Source organism: Misgurnus anguillicaudatus, chromosome 7 (genome assembly GCF_027580225.2).
Source record: "Misgurnus anguillicaudatus chromosome 7, ASM2758022v2, whole genome shotgun sequence".
Lineage (NCBI taxonomy): Eukaryota > Metazoa > Chordata > Actinopteri > Cypriniformes > Cobitidae > Misgurnus > Misgurnus anguillicaudatus.
This window is the reverse complement of record NC_073343.2, coordinates 23303919-23329522: the sequence shown is the minus strand read 5'-3', so window position 1 is coordinate 23329522 and position 25604 is coordinate 23303919. Positions and strand designations below refer to the sequence as shown.

Sequence of the window (25604 nt, the reverse complement as noted above, 5' to 3'; positions counted from 1 at the left end):
TTGTACTTGTGACCTCTGGGCTGATCTTATTTGGGTAATTATACAAGTAAAGGTATAGCAGCCGGGTGGTTTGTGTCTTTGTACTGTTGGTACAGTCTATTTCCTTCCTACCTTGTTGGATTCGGTGATCAAGTCTGTAAATATTGCGAAATATCTCTAAATCGAGTATCCAAATTGTTTAATTTTTTTGTTTGTTTGTTTTTGTAGCTCTTTCACCTAAACGTTGGCATTTCTTGGTAATCTCTTAAATAAAATCTACATACTGTATATGAATGTTTTTTTGGGTAAAATAAAACCTTTTTTTTATTTAATTTGCCCAGAAAGCATCAAAATATTCACCAGATTTCTGATAAAAATGCTTCAGCAGACCTGAAGGGAAATTAAATAATGTAAAATAAAAAAGAATAAGAAAATCTGGATAAAATAAAGCCTATTTTTATCTAATATAAATGTACAGTAAAACAAAGCTTTGCCTTTTTTGAGACGTGTTACAGACACTGCTTGTCTTATGCATCACATTTTTTCTAACACTTTGATATGCATGCATGCATTATAAAGAAACAAACTGACAACCTATTTTTCACAAATGTTTATTTACTCAAAACAATTTATGCAAACACAGCTATGGCCATATTGAGACAATACAAGATGACTTGGAACTGTTATGCAGAGAGAAGCAGATTCACCCTGTAAAGTTAAAACAAACCAACAATTCTGGCATCTCTGTTTAGTTTGATCAGGGCCTTTTACAAATCTGATTTGATTTAGTTAAGAATGCGCGGCCCATGTGCTATTCAATAGCTGAGCGAAATAAATACAAAATAAAACGCGTTAATGCAGCAACACTAGCAGCAAATGTCAGTTCAGTATGACATCATCTATTCAGTAGTATCACTTGTGTGATTGCCACTAAAATAAAATATACTGTACATGGTAACAATAAGCATTGTTCCTCATGCTCAATGGTCTTATATATATACTTGCCATCCATGTGGTGAGTTTCTATTAATAATCAGTCTATGACAAATGAGGTGTCATAATGATGTCACAATCAAGCACGTCAGAACTGTTAACAGGAGAAAAAAGGTGATTTACAAACAATCACTCATAATAAACTGTCAATGTATAACATTCACATGCTCCCTGGGTATAAGCAAAACAAGTTTCGTTTTTAACGTTACTGTAGTCTTTTATACACATTTGAAATCCTGTGCACATACGTTTACACATATTTTTCCTTTAGTACTCAATTATTGTACCTCTGTCACTGGCCTCTCAACATTTAGTATAAATGTCTTCTCTAAAGCTCAGAATGAAGCAGGTTAATAAAGCGAGCCTAATCTCAAAAACATGTCCAGATCATATTTCAGCCTGAAATCAAAATTAAACCCTGTATTTGAGCAATCTGACCAGGACGTGTTTTTGACAGATTCATGCCTTAACGCAATTCGGCTATTTCTATCATTAATCTTTATCTAGTTAACCTGGACATTAGTTGCAGCTATAAAATATCCATAAGCTTGATATTGTTGGGATTTTTCTAATGGACGATTTTAACAATTCAAAGTGATTAGCCAGTGAAAAAGGCATTTTGAGGCTGAATACACAGATGGATGTAAAAATGACCAATCCATACAGTATGAAGCCAAGACCGACCCCAAAAATAAGTGCGGACAACATATAACTGCATTCCGGGCAACGAGTATCTTCATTTTCTTTCTTTTTTCTTCAAAAATGTCTTTCCCATCACAATATTTACATTTTTTAGTCCGTTTTGCTACCCACTCTTTGATACTGTACCTTTACTTTTGTTCATTCTTGTGCTGGGAAAGGTGTGTGGTGTTGGTGCTACTGTCTGGATAAGGGTGGCAATGTTTGATGATACAGATGTAGTGTATAAACCGGCGCGGGAGGAGACAAATGTGGAGTATATATTGTATGGTGAGCCCATGGAGTTGACAGGTATTGAGGGGTTATTAACAGCGTGCGGTGGGGGGCGGGTCATTCAGAGTGGTGGGCGGAGAAAATGGTGACGGGTCACAACGTCATCCCATAAATAGGGATGCTGCTCAGTATTCGTCCTGGTCCAAGTGGGCCTGCTCATCTATTTCATCATCTTCTGGCGGTGCAAAGCCATCCTGTATGGAAAGTGATTGTTACTGTCTATTCACTTTAAAGGGACACTCCATTTTTTTGGAAAATATGCTCATTTTCCAGCACCCCTAGGGTTAAACATTTGATTTTTACCCCTTTGGAATCCATTCAGCCGATCTCCGGGTCTGGCGGTACCACTCCCAGCCCAGCTCAGCACAATCCACCGAATCCGACCAGACCATTAGCATTGCGCTAAATGCATTAGCCGAAAATAATCCGCTTAGTAACTTTCAATACCAGGGGACTATTTTCGGGCAGTGCGTAATATCACTACGTCTGCTGCAGCCATGTTACAAAGTCCTTGATTTTTACGCCAGAATGAGAGTATAGTCCTAGCCATATCTGCTTAGAAAATCGCAACTTTTAGTTTTCTGTCGGTCTTAGTACACGATGTAACTACAGAAATAGGAAAAATATCCAAAGTCTTTGGTTATTTTTTAGCGCGATGCTAATGGTCCAATCAGATTCAATGGATCGTGCCAAGCTATGCCAAAAGTGGCAGCACCACACCCGAAGATCAGCTGAACGGACTCCAAAGCGGCAAAAATCAAATGTTTAAAGGAGTGGTTCAATGGTATTTCAAGCATTCTGACTTATTAACACGGTTATAGAGTTGTTTACTCATGCTAAACGTAGGCAAAGTGTCAAAAAAGCAGTTGGGCGTGTTACAGAGTATTTCTGTGCCGAATGCACTTTGCCAGGGTTCTTACAAGTTTCGGAAAGTTTTTTTCGATTACAGGTCCAACTGACGTTTCAGGGGTTTTCTATACGTATCACTTCTTTATATGGGCACTTCCCCCGGAAAACCCCGCCCACCCGTCAATCAACAGGAGACGCTACAACTTGGAAACATCTTATCACGCGACACAGCTTTGTTTAATTTCTCAACTCAACAATGGCACGAAAGAAGAAGTGTGTTTTTGGATGTAAGGAGAAGAAAGCCAGCCTTATGAAAACAATGGATATAGTTTATTATTCGGGGTAGCAGCTGAGTTTTGCGCGTGTGTTTGATGCGCTGGATTTTCCCAACCGGGTCATGAGGTGCATGCGGTAAGTAAGACTTCTGTCTTATGTTGGAAATAGGCGCGTGCATATTATATAAATGACACGAACATGTAGTGAATCATAAGTTATAAGTGTTGTAGAGTGTTGCATGACTCGTACTCGCTCCACCCGCGGTAGTAACTCCTCCTTCTTCATTTTTTCGTACGTTATCGGAAAGATTCGGTAAAGCTAATCTTTCTTTTATGAATCTGATTAAACTAAAGACTCTTCGGAGATATAAAGGATGTCATACTACTCTATAGGTACTCCAGATTAACATCAGAAATTCAGAAACAGCATGTGTTACGTGAGCTTTAAAGCAACACTAAAGAGTTTTTGCTCTTTGCTCCCCCTACAGGTTAGAAGCATAATTGTTCATTACCACTGTCGTAAAAACTGCAGCATAGCTGGCTCTGATTAGATTGTAGGTCTGCCGTAAAGCAAGTTTTTGTAGTTTTCACTCGAACTACAGGACCACGACCCGACGGTTGGAAACTTCTTTAGTGCGGTTCTGGCCGATAGAGGGCTGCAAAGCGAATGTGAAAGTGCCGTTCACCCTGTTTCGAGTGGATGAATGACTGAAACTTTTTTGGAAACGTTATTTTAAGGTACAAAAAAAAACTCTTTAGTCTTGCTTTAACTCTAGTGGAGCTGGAAAATGAGCATATTTTCAATAAAGTGGAGTGTCCCTTTCAAAAACACTGAATTTCTTTGTGCATTACTTAAAATATACATTTATACTTATGCTTTTTTTACAATCGAGTGAGTTTTGTGAAAGAGACAGTGCTCAAATGTAGAGAAATTATGATTATAAACATGCTCATAATTTTAATCAGCACCAAAACTTGTGAGGTTTAAGAGTTTGCAGCCTATTCAGGCACTAAACAGCAAGGTAGCTAACTGTACAAAATTTGGACAGAGCTTACAGGACATGTTATTATGGATAAAGCAAAGGAGTTGACAGTACTGTACCTCTGTGGCATACAAAATGTCAACTATCTTAGAGATAATTGGGTTGTTTTCAGTCTCATTTTCTTGGCAGATAAGTTCAATGTCTCGAAGTTTGCTGAAGTAAAAATCTCTCTCCTTCTCCAGACCATCTACAGTTAACTTCAGCTCCATCAACTTTAAATAGCAAAGGAAAAAAGAACACAATGTAATCAAATAAAACTAAATACAGTGCATTTAGTATACATTATAAATCTACCTTTATTTTTCAATGCATGTGTGTATCTCAATTAATTCCCATTCCCATCAAAAGTATTCCAAGGAAGGTAGGGTTCCTTACCCTCCCAGGGACTCTACCTGTTGATTAAGCTCCATGATTTCAGCATCACTGCCCCCATTTCTGGCATGTGTAGGGTTCTTCCTTATGGTGGTGGTCACCCTCTGTGGAATGGGCATGTTTTTGGGTACTGTTGGCGATGTTCTTTGAGGCCCTGAAATTGGAGATGTCTTGCTTTTAGCGACAATTAACAAGAGTGGTGCTTGGCAAATTTAATATACCATACAAATCAATCCATGCAATTTCAGCTGCAGATTTCTGATCTCAGATCAGCATCATTATAACACACTAATTCACTGAACTAAAACTACAGCTGTAAGCTTTAGAAAGTCAGCCTTTAACAAGCTCCTGCACGGGTGGCTTGATACCCCCATTACTTTGGTTAAGCCTGCATGGGATCAAACATTAACCGCTTCAAAAGCTTGTTATCCGCTTCATGTTTGCCAGGTTCAACCAAAGTCACGGAAGTGTGACGGAATGTTACTACAGACTAAATGGAGGTCACTTTCCCAATCCAGCCCAATGACATCACAAAAGCCAAATTGAGATGCCACTGTTATACCTCTCTTTGGACTATGTTCTGCATCAGTTTCTTGGCTGGTATATATATACAATATTTACAATGACAAATAAGGAATTTAGAGGTGTTTATAGGGATGAATAGGACTGACCAAAAAAAGCACTAAGCAAGCAGTGAACCTTGCAAACAGCACATGAGAGAACACTGAGGAGCATTACGGCTGGGTGATATAACTCAAAGCATATCTTTATATTTTATCAGCTTGTTGGAAATTATATTTGCAGCTAAATGTGTTCAAAAATGTAAATAAAATACATTAAACGTTAAGTTAAATACTATAATAAGCAAGGCATGTTTCCACAGTTCATTATTTAACAATCATTTTTATATGCACCTATGAAAATACAAAATAAAGGGATAGTTCACCCCAAAATGAAAACAATGTCATTAATGACTCACCCTCGTGTCGTTCCAAACTCGGAAGACCTCCGTTCATCTTTGGAGGCACAGTTTGGGATGTTTTGGATTTGGTCAGAGCTTTCTGACCCTCCATTGAAAATGTAGGTACAGTATGCTGTCCATGTCCAGAAAGGTAATAAAAACATCATCAAAGTAGTTCATGTGATATCAGTGGGTCAGTTAGAATCTGTTCAAGCATCGAAAATACATTTTGGTCCAAAAATAACAAAATTTACGACTTTATTCAGCATTGTCTTTTCTTCCGCGTCTGTTGTAAACCGCGTGCACGAGACTGAAGTCACGTGACTGCAGTGATGTGGCTGACTCTAAACGAAGCTCTGGCGCACCAAACAACACGTCACAACAGAACCGGTAGAGAAGACAATTCTGAATAAAGTCGTAATTTTTGTTATGGACCAAAATGAATTTTCGATGCTTCAACACATTCTAACTAACCAACACATGTCACATGGAATACTTTGATGATCTTTTCATACCTTTCTGGACATGAACCTTTCTTAAACTTCTTAAACTGTGTTCCGAAGATAAACAAGGTCTTCCGAGTTTGGAACGACATGAGGGTGAGTCATTAATGACTTTATTTTTATTTTTGAGTGACTTATCCCTTTAAAGCTGCAATCTGTAACTTTTGACTCTCTGTCGCCATCTCTGTTTGAAACATAACAGTGCATTTCTGGAGTAATTTTTTGTATGTGCATTGTGCTTTGCCCTGCTACTCTGCATGGGTAAAAAATCTGAAATGTAAAAGCGCATAAAAGCGCATCTGTTATTATACATCGACATGACAGTTAAAAGTACATCCTAAAAGTCATCTATCCAAAAAAAAAATTATATATAGTAATATATCTGCCGCATTTGTTCTGACTAAATAAAAATGTAAATGTTTTAAAGGAATAGTCTACTCATCATTTTCCGAAAGACGGAAAACAATTTTTTCCGCAAAAAAACCTGACCCTGACGTTTAAAATACTAAACATTATTATTTATATATTTATACATGCTTAATAATTATTTTCAATATAATAATTTTCGTCAGCCCCCCCCCAAAGAACCCGAGTTTTGAATATAGATTATAAAGGACAGTTTAAACCAGTGGTTCTCAAACAGGGGGGCATGACATGGTGCCAGCTGGATGCCAGTTTTATGTAATTTTATAAAATACATTAATTTATTGTATATTATGTGAAAAAAAAAACATCAGAAAAACAAGGCTACCAACCAACAACACTACATTGTATAATTTAATATGATACAATGATTTACCGAAGTGAACCAAACTTATCAACTCTACATTGTTTTTGCTACTAAAGTTAAACTTAGAGACGCTATTAAAACATCTCTGTTCTAATGCTCTCATACTTTTTGCAATCTAAATCTGACACACTTCATCAGCCAAGTGAAAAGCACCTTAATCATCATGAATATTCAATATATCACCCAGCCCAAAGCATTTAAGAACTGGTTTTAGAAAATTGTTAGTACTGATGTCAGGAAAGCAGTTCTTGTATTAAAAAATTCACATAGTAACACAGTTCGTGCCACCACAAAATGCCTTTGTTTGTAATATTGATCGTTCACTGTTTTCTCATCAATGAAAGCTCAGACATTAATCATTCAGAAGACCGTGCACAACCAGCTGCTTTGCAGAGCACGCTTTCCATCAGCAGAAGCTCAGCAGTCAATGCAGCAAAGGTGTGACAGAATATTGATGTTACCTGAGAGACCAGTTCTCTTGGGTTTGTGGGAAAAGTGTTCACCTGGGTTTGGTGGAGGTGCCACGTCCTGGCCCTGTCTGGCTTGCACAGGATCATACTCTTTTCCGTCGTAGTTGGCGTCGAAGAATTTTTTAAACCACTGGATGAATTCAAAGTTGTCCTGGAATTTTCCTTTCACTAATTTTTCAACGGGTATTATCTGGAAAGCAAAAAAGCACAAGAAAAATGGTCAAAAGGGAGACAGTACCCTTTAAAAAATCCTAATATGTACCATTTAGGTACAGATATGTATACATTTGGTACTAATATGTACCTTTAAGGTTCTAATATGCACTCTTTGGTACCATGTATCTCTGAGGAACTAATACTGTATGAACTGTTTAGGTGCAAAGGTGTAGTTTTGGATAGGGTACCATTTTTCTGGCAGTGCACAGTATGTGGTTTAAAACATAAATAAATGAGTATAAATTTTATATTTTGGAGCTAAAAACTTATAAGGCAAGAGGATAGTTCACTTCTGTATTAGTCATATAAAGGCCCATATGAAATCTGTGCCCCCAGAACTTTACAGTCAGCCTGTCATTCACAAATTTATATTTTCATCTTGCTTATTTATTAAATATTTTGATATTTCGACAATGCTTTTAGTCTACCAATAAGAAAGTACAGTTGGGAAAATAAGTATTTGACACATCAGCCTTTATATCAGTAAGGGGATTTCTAAGTGGGCTATTGACACAAAATTTCCACCAGATGTAGCCATCAAGCCAAATATTAAACTCATACAAAGAAATCAGAACATTCAAGTATACAAGTTGAGTCACAATAAATCAAGTGAAATGACACAGGGAACAAGTATTGAACACACTTCATTTAATACTTTGTAGAAAAGCCTTTGGTGATTACAGCTTCTAGACGCCTCTTTTATGGAGAGACCAGTCGTCTGCATTGCTCAGGAGTCATTCTGGCCCATTCTTCCACACAAATGATCTTGAAGGTTCCTTGGGCTTTTATGAATTTTGATCTTCAGTTCTCTCCATAGATTTTCTATGGGATTTAGGTCAGGTGATTGACTGGGCCATTCAAGCAACTTGATTTTCTTTCCTTAAACCACTTCGTTGTTTCCTTGTGTTTGGTATCTTTGTCTAGCTGAAATGTCCACCCTCTTTTCATTTTCAGCTTTCTGGTATATGGCAGCAGATTTTTATCCAAAATGTCTCTGTATATTTCTCTATTCTTCCTACCTTCAATAATATGAAGTCTGCCAGTACCCCTTGCTGAAAAGCAGCCCCAAACCACAATGCTTCCACCCCCAAACTTAACTGTTGGTATGGTGTTCTTGGGGTGGTGGCCAGTGCCATTTCTTCTCCAAATATGGTGGGTAGAATAGCTACCGAAAAGTTAAATTTTTCTTTCATGCGACCATACTATATTCCCCCAATAATCCACAGGCTTCTTCAAATGCTCTTTCGCAAACTTTAACCGAGCCCCAACATGCTCTTTGTTCTGCAATGGAGTCTTGCGTGGTGAGCATGCATGGATGCCATGGTGGTTCAGTGCGTTGCTTATAGTTTACTTTGAAACAACAGTACCTGCTGATGCAAGGTCTTCCTGAAGTTCTGCCTGAGTGGTTCTTGGCTTTTGGAGAACTCTCCTGATTAATCTTTGGACTCCTTGGACAGGGATCTTACGTGGAGCACCTGATCGTGGCTGGTTTAGGGTGAAGTGATGCTCTTTCCATTTCCAGATAATTGCCCCCATGGTGCTAACAGGAACATTCAGCATTCTGGAAATGCGCTTATAACCATTCTCATCAAAATGCTTTTCAATGATAAGATTACGAAGATCTTGAAAGAGTTCTTTGCTTTTACCCATCATGAAGTCTTTCCTGTGTGGCTCCTAGGTAATGAGAAGCCTTTATAGGCCATCAATTAGGACTAAAGCAGCTGATATCAATTAGTACTGATAGGGCCCAGGGTTTCTCTCTTAATACTGACAGATTTCAGGTGATCTCACGGCTTTCTATGCCATTTTGCACCTTGTTCCTTCATATGTTCAATTATTACTTATTCCCTGTCATTTCACTTTATTTATTATGACTCAACTTGTATACTTAAATGTTCAGATTCCTTTGTATGAATTAAGATGCTTTTTCTTGATGAGCAAAACGACCCAAGAAAATAAGTCCAGCTTTTAGACCAAAAACATCAAACTTAAAGTTACAGCGGAAGATTTTCCCGAATATTTGAAAAGAACCGCCTCTCGGTTTTTTTTAAAAAATGCACATGCGCAACACTCTACCTGCTCCCAAAAGGGAATGCCTATTCAACATTTGCACAAGAAAGAGCATGCACAAGCCTCTTCTCTTCGCTTTGTTTACAAGTTGCTGCCGGCATGGCTCATACATTCAGATGTTTACCGTGTCTGCGCGGTTCGTGACTTGTGCCAGGGCTAGCATCGCTAATCATTGCTTACATCAACTTTTATTAGCAGTGATTTTAAATGGATTTCTCCAAATAGCATAACAAACTTTACCTGTCGAGTAGAAACTTCGCGACTGAGGCATCAGTGGGAAGCCCAACCTATGCATTTAGCGCACACCAGCACATGAAATATTATCCCAAAAACACTCTGGTCTTGTTTCTTTCTTCAGAGGCCTTTCTCTTCTTCTCATGCAATTCGTAGACACTTTTTCTCTTGTGAACCTCAGACATTTTGAAAAACACAGTAAGAACGTGAGCTTCAATGAATGGCTGAAGCCATAGCCCACCACACATATACACCTCAAAGTGCACATGTGCAGAAAGCGAACCGAGGGACGAGCACGTACGACGGCCTTACCTCAACATATCGTGAAAACGTGAAAGAGTGCCACCTGGTGGATAATAGCGGTATTGCGGAAAGCCGGAAATACTCGTCATTGGCAGGGAAGCGTTTTCTCTTGATTGACGAGATATTTCGTCAATGGCGGCGAAAGAGTTAATGATCCACCCGGAAAAAGAAAATCTTCCGCTATAACTTTAAGTGATTTTGTGCATAAAACAACCAAAAACAAATCTGCCAATTGGGTAAGCAAAAAAATCTTAAAAATTTTTCTTAAACACTAAATTCAAGAAAAATTCAAGAAAAATTTGCTTACCCCATTGGCAGATTTTGTTGCTTGTTTTATGCACAAAATCACCTAAACTTGACACTCTTGGTCCAAAAACCAGACCCAGTCTTTGTCGGGTCGCTCCGCTCATCAAGAAAAAGCATCTTAATTTAAGAATTTTTGGATATTTTTACTGAAAACAAGACAAAACTACTAAGAAATGTTTTTCTTGAAAATCATTTTTTGCAGTGTATAGGTAAGGATGACCCACATTAGAGACAATGAAAACATGTATTTGAACTTCATGTGTGAAAAAAACCACCAACTTTGTCAACATTCATCCTTTTGAAAGCTGCCTGCAGTACTTTGAAGTTGTGTATATACTCATGTTCCAGCTTGGCTTGAAATTTCACTTTCTTTAAAAGAATACAACCTGGGAACAACATGTCCATGAACTGACAATAAGCCGCCCCTGAAGACAAACAACAAAAGAGAACATTGTTCAAAAGAGTTCATTCATTACTCCAATACAGTGTTTGATCAAGATGTACATCAGGGAATAACCTGATCTGAGTCAGTTAACAGTGTACACTGATTTATTTTATTGATTCCACAAAGAAGTTACAGGTTATCAACGGCAAAAAAGGACATCTTTCTTTTTATTTCGTTGTGACAGTACTGTTAGTAGTAATAGTGCAGCTGGGAAGAGTGACAAAAGTCTGTGAAATAAGAGACTGAGTAAGTTTAAGTTAAACCCACCTGTACATAACTGTTCTATTTTGGTGTAGGTGAGCAGGAGGGAGTCATTTACCCATGCCAACATGTCATGTCGGCTCAGGTTCTCAATTGTTACTGAAGTCGAGTATACATTCACTGCCATCTCCTGTAAAGAGAACAAACAGTCACACAAATACACTATAGATCAGCGATTCCCAACCACATTGCTTTGTTAAACTGTCCGGTCTGCTGCATCCCTTAGCTTATACAAAACTTAAAACAGCTGAAAACATAGATTTTCCGGTACACTTGACATGAAAATGTTGAAGAAAAAACTCTTCTTCCTCTCTCTCAGTCTCTCTCTCTCTCTCTCTCTCTCTCTCTCTCTCTCTCTCTCGTTCAACAGATATTGTCTCTAAAAGATTTTTCAGCTGTATTGCACTTCTCATATGATTAACTTCCTAAGCTCAATCACATTGTTTTAAGCATCTCCTAAATGCATCAATGTGTTTTAAAAATATTATTATAAAAATATGAGGGGTTGATAGTTCATACCCTAGTATAACCCTCTAATATTATTGTAACTATTATAAACTTTATATCTATTTTTATTATTAATTTTTGTGTGATTTGTTTTTGGCTGAACACATTTATTTTGTTTGAAAGACAGAAAAGGTTATGACAAATAAGTAAAACATAATATTATACTAATAATAAATAAAATAACTATTTATATTACTTAAATACAAATAATTGTTAAATAATTCCACCAATAAGAAAGCTACTCTCATTTCCATTCCGCGCATTTTACCACATTTAAATGTGCAGTATGTACATTTTGACATAAATGTGATAGAATATACATAACTATGTTTTTAGTGGTGTATAAAGACCTTACATAATAAATTGTTATGTTTTTATTACCTTAGTATGAGCCATTTTTTTACCTTAACAAATGACAACAACAATAACAACTATTATTATTATTATTTATGTAATGAATAACCAAATAACTAACGCAATATTAATAATAATAGTATAATAATAATAGGGTTGTCAAAAGTTTAATCACGATTAATCGCATACAACAAAATAAAAGTTTGTTTTTGCATATATATATATATATATATATATACATGCATGTATGTATTTAAGAAACATTTACATGTATATTTATATTTGAATATATTTTATATTATATATAAATAAATAAAAATACATTAAATAAAAATTCTTACATTTCGTATGTGTTTATTTATACATAATATTACACACAATACACACAAATATATTATGCAAAACAAACTTTTATTTTCCCCTAAATATTAATACATTAATACTTTTATTATTTTATTATTAACGTTACCTCATATATTCGCTATTCAGTTATTCATCATGGAATATAAAAACATCTCATATAATTCAAGTTATTTTTATTTGCTCTAAATTATGGTTTTAAATATTAAAATGTTACAGTTAACTTACTTGTACGATATGAGTTAACGTTACAGTAGAAACGCAGGCCCTACACATGCTATGTATGTCACTAATACATCTCTTTATTATCTTTACGCCAACATAAATACATATCAATTTCGCGTTTTGTTATGAAAAGCAACGATTTCAAATCTGCAGTGATGTGTAAAACTGTGGATCTGCTGAACAAACGGTCCATTATTATGACAGTTGCTATGTAATCTGCCCCCTCTGCAGGCCCCGTCGTATACGTTACAGGCAACACACACACGCGCGCGCGCGACACACAAAAGAGACCAGTACGGCCATTTACTGCTTGCTAGTAGAAAATAAATCTAATGAATGGTGCAATTTTAAAATGTTCTACTCACTGTGTTTGTTATTGCGTCCTCCCCAATGTTGATAAGACACTGGCTGAAGGCAATATCGCTGTCAAATCCGAGGTGAAGGCTGTCCACTGCTGCTACGGGTTGCCAGATATGCAGCGCTCCTTAGTTACGGGCCGCCCCCGATAGCATACAACACACTGCAACGATTGGTGCGCATGCGCGACATCCCTTCATTACATGAGCATTATTATACTGGCCATGAAACACTTTAAAAATCATTCTACTATTAAAATTTTTTACTGAAAGGGTACCATTTTAACTTAAATAATTTTCATATACAATTTCTTGAGTTTCTTCAACATCTTTGTTTAACTGTAGTTTTGTTGAATTTCCAGATTTACCCAATAATTAAAAAAAAAAAATCGTTTTTTGTTGTTTAAATGAGAGAATTCTGATAAATAAAACTCCAACCAGAACCAAACTGCCCTATTAATGACTTATTATAAATTGTGATATATCTATAAAAATGTTATAAGCACAAGATCTTACTTCACTAAACAAGAAATACAGTTTTATGGTTCAAAAAACACACATAATTGAGGTTGAAGGGGGTTTATTTGCACTTTTCATGAGATAAACATATGTTAATACACACAACTGTGCATACACAACACATTTTAGAAAATTGAAATGCATACTGAAAATCCAGAATAAAAAAATACATGAATATTCAGCACCAACAGAAATGCTCTTTTCACACTAATGCTTGTCACCATTACATCGTGTTTAACAGGTAAAGTGTTTTCAAATGGTCTCTTTACAGAAGTGCGTGAAGCAACTTACACCAACATGTACCAAAATGAACACATGACTCGGTTAGCAGTCTGGTGTCTTTAACTGGGGTGTGGTTAGTAAAAGTGAACCATAAATGTTTCTGAATCAATGCACAGTGGTAATCTTTAAGTAAACAGTAAACCAATGGTATTTCACCATAATTATAGTTCAGAACCCAGCTTTGAATGTTCAATAAGATCCTACGAATAACAAGGAGAATGCAAACTAACAAAATTAATACAGCTAATAATATTTAGTGTTGAATCAAGCAGGTTTCAGATAGTTTTACTACAGAGCTAAAGAAGACAATCTGATATGTGACATAGTAAACAATATTATGCTTATTTCACATTGTATAGGTCAACACCATGTGCTTATAAACAACATTTAAATACCATCTGACTTCATCACCAACAAGTGTCTGTCATTTACCAATGGTATGAAAATAACTTACACGACTGAAAAACAATCAAATACACCGAATTGGCCTTTAAATCTTCAGTACATCAAAAAAATAAGCATAAAAATACTGAAACACCTTAACAAAGAGCAAAAACGTTTTTGTATGCTATCAAAAGTTGTTGATTGGTCAGCATAGTTGTAACTGTGGAGAGGCAGGATGCTATTGTACATACTGTAAGTGTAGTGTAATTCAAAAGTTAACACACTGAGGTAAATGTATAGTCATCTGTCAACACATTAAAACAGTTAAAATATTAAATAACTTTACAATGGTTCACATTTTTAAGCCATGAACGATACAAAAACTAAAATCAATTCCATTCTAAACAAAATGTTCGGTTGCTGTTTTAGGAATACTTTAAAAGCATATGTAGTAACTTATAAAAGGGTCTCTCCCCGTACCCTAAAAACAATGCCTAAAATTTAACTGGTTTATTCTGCACTACAGCTGTGTTTCATCTAAATACAACCTTCACAATTTTATTCCTTTTAATATAAAGAACGAAACACCCTGTTACTTTTTATTACCAAATCTCTCACAAGAAATTCTGACTTGCATCTTGCTTACAAACAAATATATTGTTACCTTGTACACATATACATATATAAAAACAATGAAGTTTAATTGCAAGTGTTTAAAATTAAATAACGTGAATCAGATGTGAGGCTGCCAAAACATGAATGTGTTTAGTTTCAGAATTTTTAAAGTGCTGCTCCGAAGGTTTACCAGATTCCACTAGAGCGACCACCGGGTGGCGCTAGAATCCTGGCAGAGGCTCTCTTTGGAATGTTGTCATCGATTTGAGCACCTGTCAAAAAAAGGAAAATTATAGGAATTATAGGAGGGGGTTTTCCAGGACAGGGATTAGACTAGTCCTAGACTAAAATAAATGTAAGAGCTGTCCAAACTGAAAACAACTTGCACTGACATGTATTAAAATACTTCAGGGCCTTTGTTTTGCCTCAAAATACACACAAGTAATGTTTTTAAGGCATGTTTGTTAAAACTAGTTATATTTCCTAATTAAATTAAGGCATAGTCCTGGTTTAAGATAATCTCTGTCCAGGAAACCAACCCATAGAGTCTACACAATCTATGTATATATACACTGCTGTTCATCGTACTATTGCAAATTCTTTATGTAATGTCAAACTCTTGCTTTTATTTATTTTTTATTTTAAGGGAAATTTAAATGTAATATACAAAAGCATCAATGATAATTTAATATGATGCCTGTTATTTATCACATTAATTGCCTACATGTTTGATAATCAACAAAAAAGTATATTGCATTTTATTAGGTTATAAACTATTTATGATGACAATAAAATGTGCAATACTATATATTCTATTATATATACTATATATTAAATAATTTTCCAGCTTTTTTTGTATTTCTTGAAGCAATAAAAAATAAATAAATGCGAGTTGACTTGACTTGCTATCAATCTAAAGATCACATGAAAACCCCAAAAAGAAAAAAAAAGAGTGTATTAGGACCAAAGTTTTTAATTATGAAAACTTTTACACACCATGTTTCTCATAAGTGCACACACCAGTCAGTAACCTGTTATTTTATGTTTAAGTATATCATGAATTGTATTTGTTGTACTGCATTTAAATGATGCAGATTTAAATTTTAAAATGTAAGATTTTTTTGTGATTGTTGCGGGCAAAAATCCTTGATCTTGCGGCACGTTTTCTTAAAAAATGCGATGGAATATGCGGGATATTTATGCAATTTTATGCGAGAACTTTCCAAACTTGCTTTTGCAGCTTTTCACTGATGTTCACGTCGCGTAATTAAATCACTTCCTAACATATGACTTTCTGCTACTAAAATGCGTCGATTATGAAATCATGCAAGTCCCGCATATTTTGCGAGCAGAAATCTGCAATTTATGCGGCGAAAGTGCGGCATATTTAAAAAATGCGACCCCCGCATAAATATCCGGCCATTGGCTGATAATGCATTAAATCATGCGATCGCATAATCACGTTTTTCTGGAGGGACTGTATTTTAAAGGGGACATATCATGAAAATCTGACTTTTTCCATGTTTAAGTCCTATAATTGGGTCCCCAGTGCTTCTATCAACCTAGTAAATGTGAAAAAAACAACCCAGTAACTTTAAACCATTCTCTGCAAGCATATAAAGAAATAGGTCATTGAAATTTAGCTCCCCTTGTGATGTCAGAAGGGGATAATACAGCCCCTTAATCTGCACTATCCAACCACAGCACTGATATCTAGTGCTGAGATCAACTCATTTGCATTTTAAAGGATGGCACATTTTTGCATTTTAAAGGATGGCACATTTTTGCTCACACCTACAAAGAGGCAATTTTAACATGCTATAATAAATTATCTATATGATATTTTGAGCTAAAACTTCACATACGTACTCTAGGGACACCAAAGATTTTTTTGACATCTTAAGGTCTTGTGAAATGTCTCGTTTAACATATTTTTTGGAGGAAATGTTACAGTGCAAAAATCCTAATAATCTCAAATTATTTTTTGTGTAAAATACAATTTCATATTTTTCTTCCCTTGATTTTGGGGTAAAACATGTACCAGGATGTTTTATATGAGATTCATCCGTACAGCATTTACTGTGATGTTTAATCTTTAAAGTAACTGTACCAGACAAGCTAAAGCCGGACTCATGCAGGTCTCTCATTCCCCCGTGGCGAGTACAAGGTCGTGGGGCCATGTCCCCATCTGCAGTGGCCGATTCCTTCTTGCCTGAATTTTGTACTGCAGCTACATCCCCAGTGTATGGTGCTCGTTCTACGCCCTTAAGTGCCTGACACTGCAGGTAGAGAGGTAGTACATAAACAAAAAATGCATGCAGTGCTATATAATGAAATGCATAAACAATATAAACAACACAGTAAAGTACCTTCTCCCGCTGGACCATTTTCTTATAGAGGTAGTCTGGGAAAGTTCGTAGAGGGTAGAACTTCCCCGAGCCCTCGGCGCAAGTAAAAATGCCATTTTCATAGACTACGCGCCCGCGGCTGATGGTTACCAGGGGGACGCCGTGACAGCGTAGATTCTCGTACAGGTTTACATCACCACCCTGCCACTGAGTGGCTGCAGCGATGGTCCTACAGGTAGATAAAAACATTTATTACACGGCTCGTTAGAATGCTTGATTCTGATTGGCCAGTCGTGACATTTGCAGGTTTGTTATTCCTAGATAACAACCGCTCAGAACTTATAACACACGGTAAATCATTTTGACAGGTACAGTTTAACTCATTTTTTGAAAAGTTGCCCACCAGCATTTTTTGTGATTTTCACAAAAGTTTCATAACATGCCATCCAGGAACATTTTTTTCTAAAAATATATAAACATAAATATATCAATTGAAAGAACAGACCCTCTGCTTTCTAACAACAAACGAACAAACAAACAAAACAGGGAAAAACCATTTCATCCTATCTATATTTTTTTCTCTGCTTATAAACTCTTAAATATTAGTATTTTTCTTTAAAAATATGTAAAAAGCTGTAATAATTGCATTTTTGTGAAGGAATTATGTTAGAGAACAGATTCAGATTGATTATCAAAACATACATAGAGTTTAAATTAAATTAGTAAATAACGTTTTGGCTTCAGTTTTTTCATAAATTGGTAAGTCATCTAGTTGATAATCGCGGTATTGCAGATTAACATAAAAATTCTTCACAAATACATTTTTATGCAAATGTTTTTTCTTAATTGACGAGATAACTCGTCATTGGCGGGGAATTTAATATTACACAAAAATTAAATATAAATATGTAATTTAATAACATTTATACCACGGGTCGGTTGAATGCTGTATTCTGATTGGCTGAGAAATGTTCCGTGGGTATGCATTAATTTCTGATAACCGCACACCTAACTTGTCAAATGTCTTAAAAATAGGCACCAGAGCAATTTTTGTGGTAAACGTGGTAGAAGAGGAATAATTGACTTTGTAATTGACTACATTGTGTATTGTGACTTTGGCCCTTTGAATTATTTGAAAATAATGCATGTAATGGCATTACCACCTTGGGTGTGCATTATTTTCTTATAATTCAACAGCCTGTCGTCAATTATTCCGTACATTATATTTAAAAATAAATAAACCAAATGGTGTGTTTGTGATATCTGAACATCTTGTCTTATCTTACAACTAAAAATAAACAGGTTTTCCTTGCGAAAGTTCTGCATTCGTTTAAATTTCGAATCAATATTTAATATTCCTTGCCTTATTTATGAGGTAAATAGCCATGTAATAAGAAGGATAATACCATGCAGCTGGTTGTTTTTGCAAAATAAGCCCCTTCAGTGTGATACAAGACCCTCCGCTTCACGATCACACTGTCAGGGCTTATTTCATGACAACAACCGGCTGCCTATACATTATCCCTTACATATAATGTATTTCACACTACATGAGTAAATGATTTTCTTTTATCAAATGTTAATAAAGGTTTTTCAAATCCCTCCTGATTTTAATTCTTCATTATTACAGATACCTTGTTGACTCTGGATCCCAGACGACCACATCAGCATCAGCCCCAGGAATGATCCTGCCTTTCCGGGGATAAAGGTTGTAGATCTTTGCAGCATTGGCACTAGTGACAGCAACAAAACGATTCTCGTCCATCTTGCCTCCAACCTAATAAAGGAGGACACGTGAAACACTGCAAAGACATTTCTATTGTTTCCCTCATAATAATCTAGGACTTTGCTGCCATAACATGGCTGCAGGAGACGCAATGATATTACGCAATGCCCGAAAATAGTCCCCTGCTATTGAATGTATCCAAGGGGACTATTTTCGGGCACTGCCTAACACCACTACGCCTGCTGCAGCCATGTTACAGCAGCAAAGTCCTTCATTATTATGCCAGAATGAGAGTATAGTTCCTAGACATGTCTGCCTAGAAGGTCGCAACTTTTGGTTTTCCGTCTGTCTCGGTGCACGGTGTAACTACAGAAGAGTCAAGTTTTGAATAGGAAACATATCCAAACTCTTTGGTTATTTTTGAGCGCCATGCTAATGGTCTAATCAGATTCAATGGATTATGCTAAGCTATGCTAAAAGTGGTACCACCAGACCCGGTGAACAGCTGAATGGATTCCAAAATGGTAAAAATTAAATGTTTAACTCTAGGGGAGCTGGAAAATTAGCATATTTAAAAAAAGTGTCCCTTTAATTCAAAATGTAATACCATTACTTCATATTAGTTATAGCGACATAATTACATGTTACAGGTGGCAATTTTTTTTTATTGTATTTTATTTTATTTGAGTTTTATCCTGACATGGCCCATATATGCCGCTTCAGTGGCAACTAGCAGTAAAAGCCAGGCTTCAGCAGCCTTGCACAGATGTGCTTAGGTTTAAAAGAGATGCCTTATTGTATGAACTAATGTGTTAACATTTTATGCAGACACTAAACAAAACATGTCAACTGACTTTCGGATTAGCTGTAGTAACAATATCAGCATCGTAAAAACGTGCGTAGTGAAAAAAGACATACCACTCCCCTCTCCCAGATAACACTCATGCGATCCTCCACGCCTGCAACACCGTGAGGGATTTTAGTGAAGTCATCCTTGCCCATTGCCTTCTGTTTAGTGGTAAAGGGCCGGTGATCCGATGCCACAACGTTGAGAGTGTCACTACATATCATCATAAAAAGAGAGATTCCGATGTCAATTTTATTGTTAGTGATGTAACTGTATAGGTATATATGAATAAAAATGCATCTGGTAAAAATCAGCTTACTTTCCCAGAAGGCTGAGCAGGTAATTGGGTGTATTGGGGTCCAGTCTGAGGGGTGGCACAGTGACGAAAGCAGCAGCGTGAGCCCAATCCTGGTGGTAGTACTGCAGTCCATTTAATACAGCATGAGCTGTGGTGGTCTCTCCGTGCACCACTTTCCCTACCAGCACACAAACCAACCAATTACACATCAGCATTTAAGCCATGTGGTATATCGGTCGTCACCCAAATTTGGTCTTTAAATAATAAAGATTATCTATCTCTTACCCTGCATTTTGGCCGATGCTAAAACATCACCTGCCGACATGCTGGATACATTCACGAGATATATGGGACAGTGAGCCTAAGGAACAAAAAGATACATATGATTAACATATTTAAAGCATTTGAAACAGCAAATAATCAGTAACTATTCTGTACTTTTTGCAAAATCGTGGGAACCAGAGTAATGCGGTGTCAGATATCAAGATATCAAGCAGTTGTCTCTACTTAATTTTGATATATATACACACACATACCTTAGCAACAGGCAAAAGTTTTACAGTAAGATTTATTACACGCTACTACTGTAGCACAATTTCTGGATTTTTTGGCTTTGAGGGGTTTATGTCCCCCTCCAGTTTGAGAAAAATGGCATCCGAGCATAACATCAAATTACGTCTCAGAACTACATCATACTTACTCTGTTAGCGATGGTGATGGCTCGGTGGGCGGCTTCTGCTTCCAGCTGTACATGGAAAATTCCCATGATAAGTGAGAAAACAGAAATGTCACCAGTGAAACCTAATGACGAACAGACGCTTAGCAGTATTAATAATCAGAGATGGGACCAAGTCACACATGTGCAAGTCTCAAGTAAGTCTCAAGTCTGAACCTTCAAGTCTCAAGTAAGTCCCAAGTATTTTTTTCTTGGGCAAGTCAAGTCAAGTCGAGTCACAGGCTATGTCAAGTCATGTCAAGTCAAGTCCTGTAGTAGGTCAAGTCAAGTCCAAGTCAAGTCACCTTATTATTGTAATTTTACCTGCAGAATCTGATCTTAATAAAGTGAAAAGACAAGATATACAGTAAGTAACTAACAGTAAATTACAATAATTTGGATTTGCATTGTAAATACTCATGTTCAGTAAAATACATAATGGAATCAAACAAAATTGTAACTTCATAAATTATTTATTTTCCACTTCTGCCAACCTTGTTTGAAATGTTTGAAATTTTCAACATTGAGTTCATAAAACAAATAACAGCTTAACATCCAACAGAACACCTCCCTCTCTCTCTCTTTCTCTCAAACATAGATCACACACACGCACGCACGCACGCACCCACCCACCCACGCACACACACACACACACACACACACACACACACACACACACACACACACACACACACACACACACACACACACACACACACACACACACACACTCTGGTTTCCATGTTTTGTGGGAACATTCCATAGACGTAATGCATTTTATACCGTACAAACCGTATATTCTATTCCCCTAACCAGTCCCTAACCCCAACCATCACAGAAACCCTTCTCCTACTACAGATTTTCAATAAACCCCATTCTGTTTGATTTATAAGCTTGTTTCCTCATGGGGACATCAAAATGTCCCCACAAGGTCACAAAAACACTGGTATTCCTATCTTTGTGATAATTACCAGGTACACACACACACACACACACACACACACACACACACACACACACACACACACACACACACACACACACACAAACACACTTTTGTAATGCTCTAAATGCTCAAGAATGCGCCCAGAAAAAACGAGCGCGTCGCACCGCGTGCGCGTCTCTTTCTGTTCACGCGCCTACATTTGAAATAACGAACTTGAGCGCGCAAAAGACGCTTACAAACTTAGAAAAAGTAGCCAAGTCTTATACCGCTCAGATCAAGGGAAGTATTTAATAAAAATAAATCTAAATTATTTGCCCACATTTGTCCCCAAAACGGTATAATGACTCATCATTGATGAGGGTTAATGGCTACTTTAGCTATTATTACATTAGCTAACAACCAACTAACCAGATATTTAAAAAATGACAAGCACTTCCTGAATGGCTCTTCAAATGACGGACAAAATTGGAGGTTGTCGCGTGGCTGCCCGTGATTTTAATGTTGCATTTGTTGCAGCGCACTGTTCGTCTTTTGCCATCTTGTTGAAGCCGAAAGCGATGTTGAAGCCCCTCCGGCTGACATGTTGATATCTGATCTAAGTGGGCGTGGCGTGTGTAAGGTACGAGAGGGCAAGACTAATGATAGTGTCGTGATTCAGTCATGACAACGCCATTCTCAGCCTGCGCTCCAGCTGCGTCAACTTTATTTTTTTAAATAATTGATATATTTTATATTCAAACTGAAAACATGATGTGATTAACACTCAAGTCATTTAAGTCATCGTGTCTCAAGTCAAGTCAAGTCCTGTAAGACAATTTCCTGAATAAATATAGCACCTCCCCAAAGGATACTGCATGGGGGCAAAGTGAGTGCTCGGGAAAGCAACTCTCTACGATTCACAGTGGACTTCCCACTGAGAAACATTTGGGTTTCAAAGACACACCTTTAGGGTGTCATACATTTGTATTCTTATTGTCTCAAAGCAAACTGTATATGAAATGCTACATGCACAAAGAATCTAAAATCTGTATCTTATTTGTTTTTCATTGAAATATCTCATTGCAAGTGGTTACAATGGTCTCACCCATATAACAACAGAATACAATGTTAAAGTATATGTGAAACTTCATTCAATGTTAATAGACACCTCCCATTCTAAGCATAAGCCAATCACCCACTGTGTGCAAATTAAGGACAGCCCTTGGTTCTACAACAACCAATCAGTACCAAATTCCTATATGCTTTGTTCTCTGGTTATTTAAGGAGATGTGTAGAAGACTTAGGCGGGACTTTCAATATCTAGAAATGCACCCCATGATGCTGTATCTTTGATATAGCATCATGTATTTTATTTTATTTTGAGGAATCTGTAACCAGATCTTCATCTCCTCACCAGGTATGCAATGGTTTTTCGTTTGTTTTGTATTTGAATTGGAATGTAAATTGGCTTCTGAATTATGTTTTTCCTTACCTGGTTAATAAATTGTTATGTTTGATTTTATTCTGTGTTGCTCAGTAAATGTTGACACTGCAAGTAATACCGTTGTATCCGTAGTTACCGTAAGGACAGAAATCAGGCTAGGATCGGCCCAAATCCCAGTTAGATAGTGAATAATACATCAGCTGAGGATTTGTGAGATACGACTAGCAAAGTGGCGTTAGTTTAAGTGTACTGAGAAGCGTGGCGGCTGTGTTTCCGTTTAGAGTAACATCTCTGATTACTCTAAATAGGGTAAGTCTCAACCTCTGTTTATTTCAATATTATTCTATTCATTCATTGTGATTAGAAATAATTATTGTAATAATTAAGTGTCACCTCTAAGGGGACTAAATAAAGTATGTTTAAAGTTGAGCACGCAGAGAGCGGCCGCATAAGCGTAGAGTCCAACCTCTGGCAGCGACCAATACTGATTCGCTTATGACCGTTGACCAGTATATTAATTATGAGGCCCGTACTAGGATCATGTGCGACTATGAGAACCGAATGAACGAGTGTAATACCAGAGCTTTATCAGAATAAATAAACAAACATCCATCTAAATTCTGTAAGTTTTAAAAGTAATAATCAATCCAATTTGTGATATAATATAAACTAAATCTTTGTCTTTGGAGTCAGATAAGAGATAATAATACAAAATTACATAAATGCCAAAACGTCACCTGCAAGCGCCGGAAAAGACTGAACGCGCTATTACCCTTCGTTTGGATTCCGTCGTTGGGCCAAACGGATGGATGGGGTCATATTTTTGCCCCTTACAAAGTGGTGATTCCCGAGACGTGATATTCAACCAGTGAGAAACCTCATCAAAATACGATTGATGCGCTCCCTGGAGAATAAGAGTCTTTTCATGGAGCTAAAGGTTTGAACTTCTTCTATTTCTGCTGCTGATGTGGTAAGTTAATCTTATCTTTGCCTTTTAAAAATGTTGAAGGTAATGTTTTAAACATCCCACATTTATGAAATAGGTTGTAAATATACCTAATGTTAGACCGGAGAACGAATCCGGTGGGCTTTTAAGAATGAAATGAAACCACATTATTAGGAAAATGCTGTGTAATGCTAATGAAGAATGATTTTTTGTTTACGTGCCTACGGAAAACAAGAGATCGTCTTACATTGGAGTTAAATCATCCAAATTTTGTTCTGATTCTCGAACAAGGAAAACATCTAGAATCTAAATTTAAATCACCAAATTCTACACAATTGTTTTTGTTGTGACAGCAAATGTACAACCTGGAAAAGTGCCGAAATAACTTTTAACAATTGGAAAATGTCGGATGATTTAAACTACAATGTGTTTGCATGTGAAAGGAGGACTTGGACAATTGAGATGTGTAAAGCACACAGATAGTAAGATTTTTAAATGTTGCAAACATCAGTTTACAATCTATATTTGATTAATTAGGGAGAAAATGTAATTCAACTGGAGAATGAAAGGAAATGTATGAATGATTGAAGGTAGCGCTGTTGAATTCAAAATCCTCAACGCATAGAGAAATGTAACTGAATGGTGGACATTAAGCAAGTAGGGAAATGGTTTTAAATGAGTTGTTGTGAGTGAGCCTTCTAAAAGATCACTCAAGATTTGTGTGTAGTATATTGTGTATAGAATGGAATTAGTAAGTCATATTACAATTATAACTCCTAAATCATGCAGTATTTCTCCATTGACGAGATATAATTAAGCAAAACTTAAAATTGTTGCAGGAAAATATAATGTTGTTAAAGGCCAATAAAACACAAATGGTCTTATCTCTCACTGTGAGAAACCCAACTGAGATCAAAAGGGGCTCAACCCCCTCTCAGATAATGGGCTATCCATTGTTCTCAAGAAAGAACATTGTTTTAAAGAGAGACACTTGTATCTAAGAGGAATACATTAGCATGAACATCTGTGCCTCACACCAGTCTGTCCAGGGCTTTGAAACCATTTCACACTCAAATACATTGATACATCCTTAAGAGATCAGTAATGAATGTATTCTTAATTAATACTATTTTAATATATAATATAATCTACATTGTGATCAAGTTGCAATATACATTATATTATAATGGCCAAACAGGCCTCAGATAGTAAAATGTGGTGCATAACATGTACTATATGGAATAACTTGCACAGGCCAAACTCACAGAATTGGTTCACTACCCAGTGTCAAGGAGCGGAGCACGCTGTCACGTGTTGCCATGTTTTAACACTGAAAAATTACATGACACTCGTGATAGTGAGCCAAATCTCCTTCATTGGAAATCTCTAACCCAATTTTTAATCCAATACAGAAGTCTATTTTAATCATTTGGTAACTAAACCTATGATAAATGCTGAACACAACAAGCAAAAGAGTTTTTTGGTTCAGAGATCTGAAGCAGGTGTGATGAGCTGATGAATTGCCCACAGGTCTGACTGAACTGAGCAACTTAAAATGAAGCCATTTGAGCTTATGGAAAAGTTCCCCAGCAGAAATGGAGTTTTGAATGCTCACAGCAGACAGCAAGGGTTTAAATACTATCACAGCTTAAAGTAATACACTGTCAGACTACACTGCAATAACAGTAGTCAATAAAACTCTGACCAAAAG

General features: G+C 36.6%; 2 protein-coding genes across 3 annotated transcripts in view; both read right to left on the bottom strand.

The window, feature by feature from the left end:
• Nucleotides 1-576: 576 nt before the first annotated feature.
• On the bottom strand, nt 577-13011 carry LOC129417075 (microtubule-associated protein RP/EB family member 3). 2 transcript variants are annotated; one of them, XM_055171521.2, is made up of 7 exons: nt 12854-13011; nt 11049-11172; nt 10616-10761; nt 7199-7397; nt 4504-4637; nt 4171-4323; nt 577-2138 (listed from the first exon to the last, which is right to left on the bottom strand). In XM_055171521.2, exons 2-7 carry the CDS (start codon nt 11167-11169, stop codon nt 2070-2072), a joined length of 822 nt encoding a protein of 273 aa, XP_055027496.1. In that variant the 5' UTR covers nt 11170-11172; nt 12854-13011; the 3' UTR covers nt 577-2069. The 2 variants fall into 2 exon arrangements, with proteins under 2 accessions (XP_055027496.1, XP_055027497.1); XM_055171522.2 differs by having other exon boundaries at nt 7241-7397.
• Nucleotides 13012-13407: 396 nt separating this feature from the next.
• Nucleotides 13408-25604, bottom strand: part of LOC141365349 (dihydropyrimidinase-related protein 5-like) — a 29168-nt gene continuing 16971 nt past the window's right edge. Inside the window, exons 6-13 of the mRNA XM_073869619.1 lie at nt 20564-20608; nt 20149-20224; nt 19885-20041; nt 19637-19778; nt 18627-18769; nt 17014-17221; nt 16755-16923; nt 13408-14916 (exon numbers count right to left, since the gene is read on the bottom strand). Coding sequence (XP_073725720.1) covers nt 14831-14916; nt 16755-16923; nt 17014-17221; nt 18627-18769; nt 19637-19778; nt 19885-20041; nt 20149-20224; nt 20564-20608 — 1026 coding nt within the window. The 3' untranslated portion in view covers nt 13408-14830. The remainder of the gene's footprint in view (nt 14917-16754; nt 16924-17013; nt 17222-18626; nt 18770-19636; nt 19779-19884; nt 20042-20148; nt 20225-20563; nt 20609-25604) is intronic.

Excerpts from the sequence above, each read along its gene's own strand:
- LOC129417075 (XM_055171521.2), bottom strand. The coding sequence starts at position 11,169 with ATGGCAGTGAATGTATACTCGACTTCAGTAACAATTGAGAACCTGAGC. Across the intron at positions 4,638-7,198 it reads CAAGAGAACTGGTCTCTCAG|GGCCTCAAAGAACATCGCCA; the intron begins GTAACATCAATA and ends CTCCAATTTCAG. Across the intron at positions 2,139-4,170 it reads ACATTTTGTATGCCACAGAG|GATGGCTTTGCACCGCCAGA; the intron begins GTACAGTACTGT and ends CTTTCCATACAG.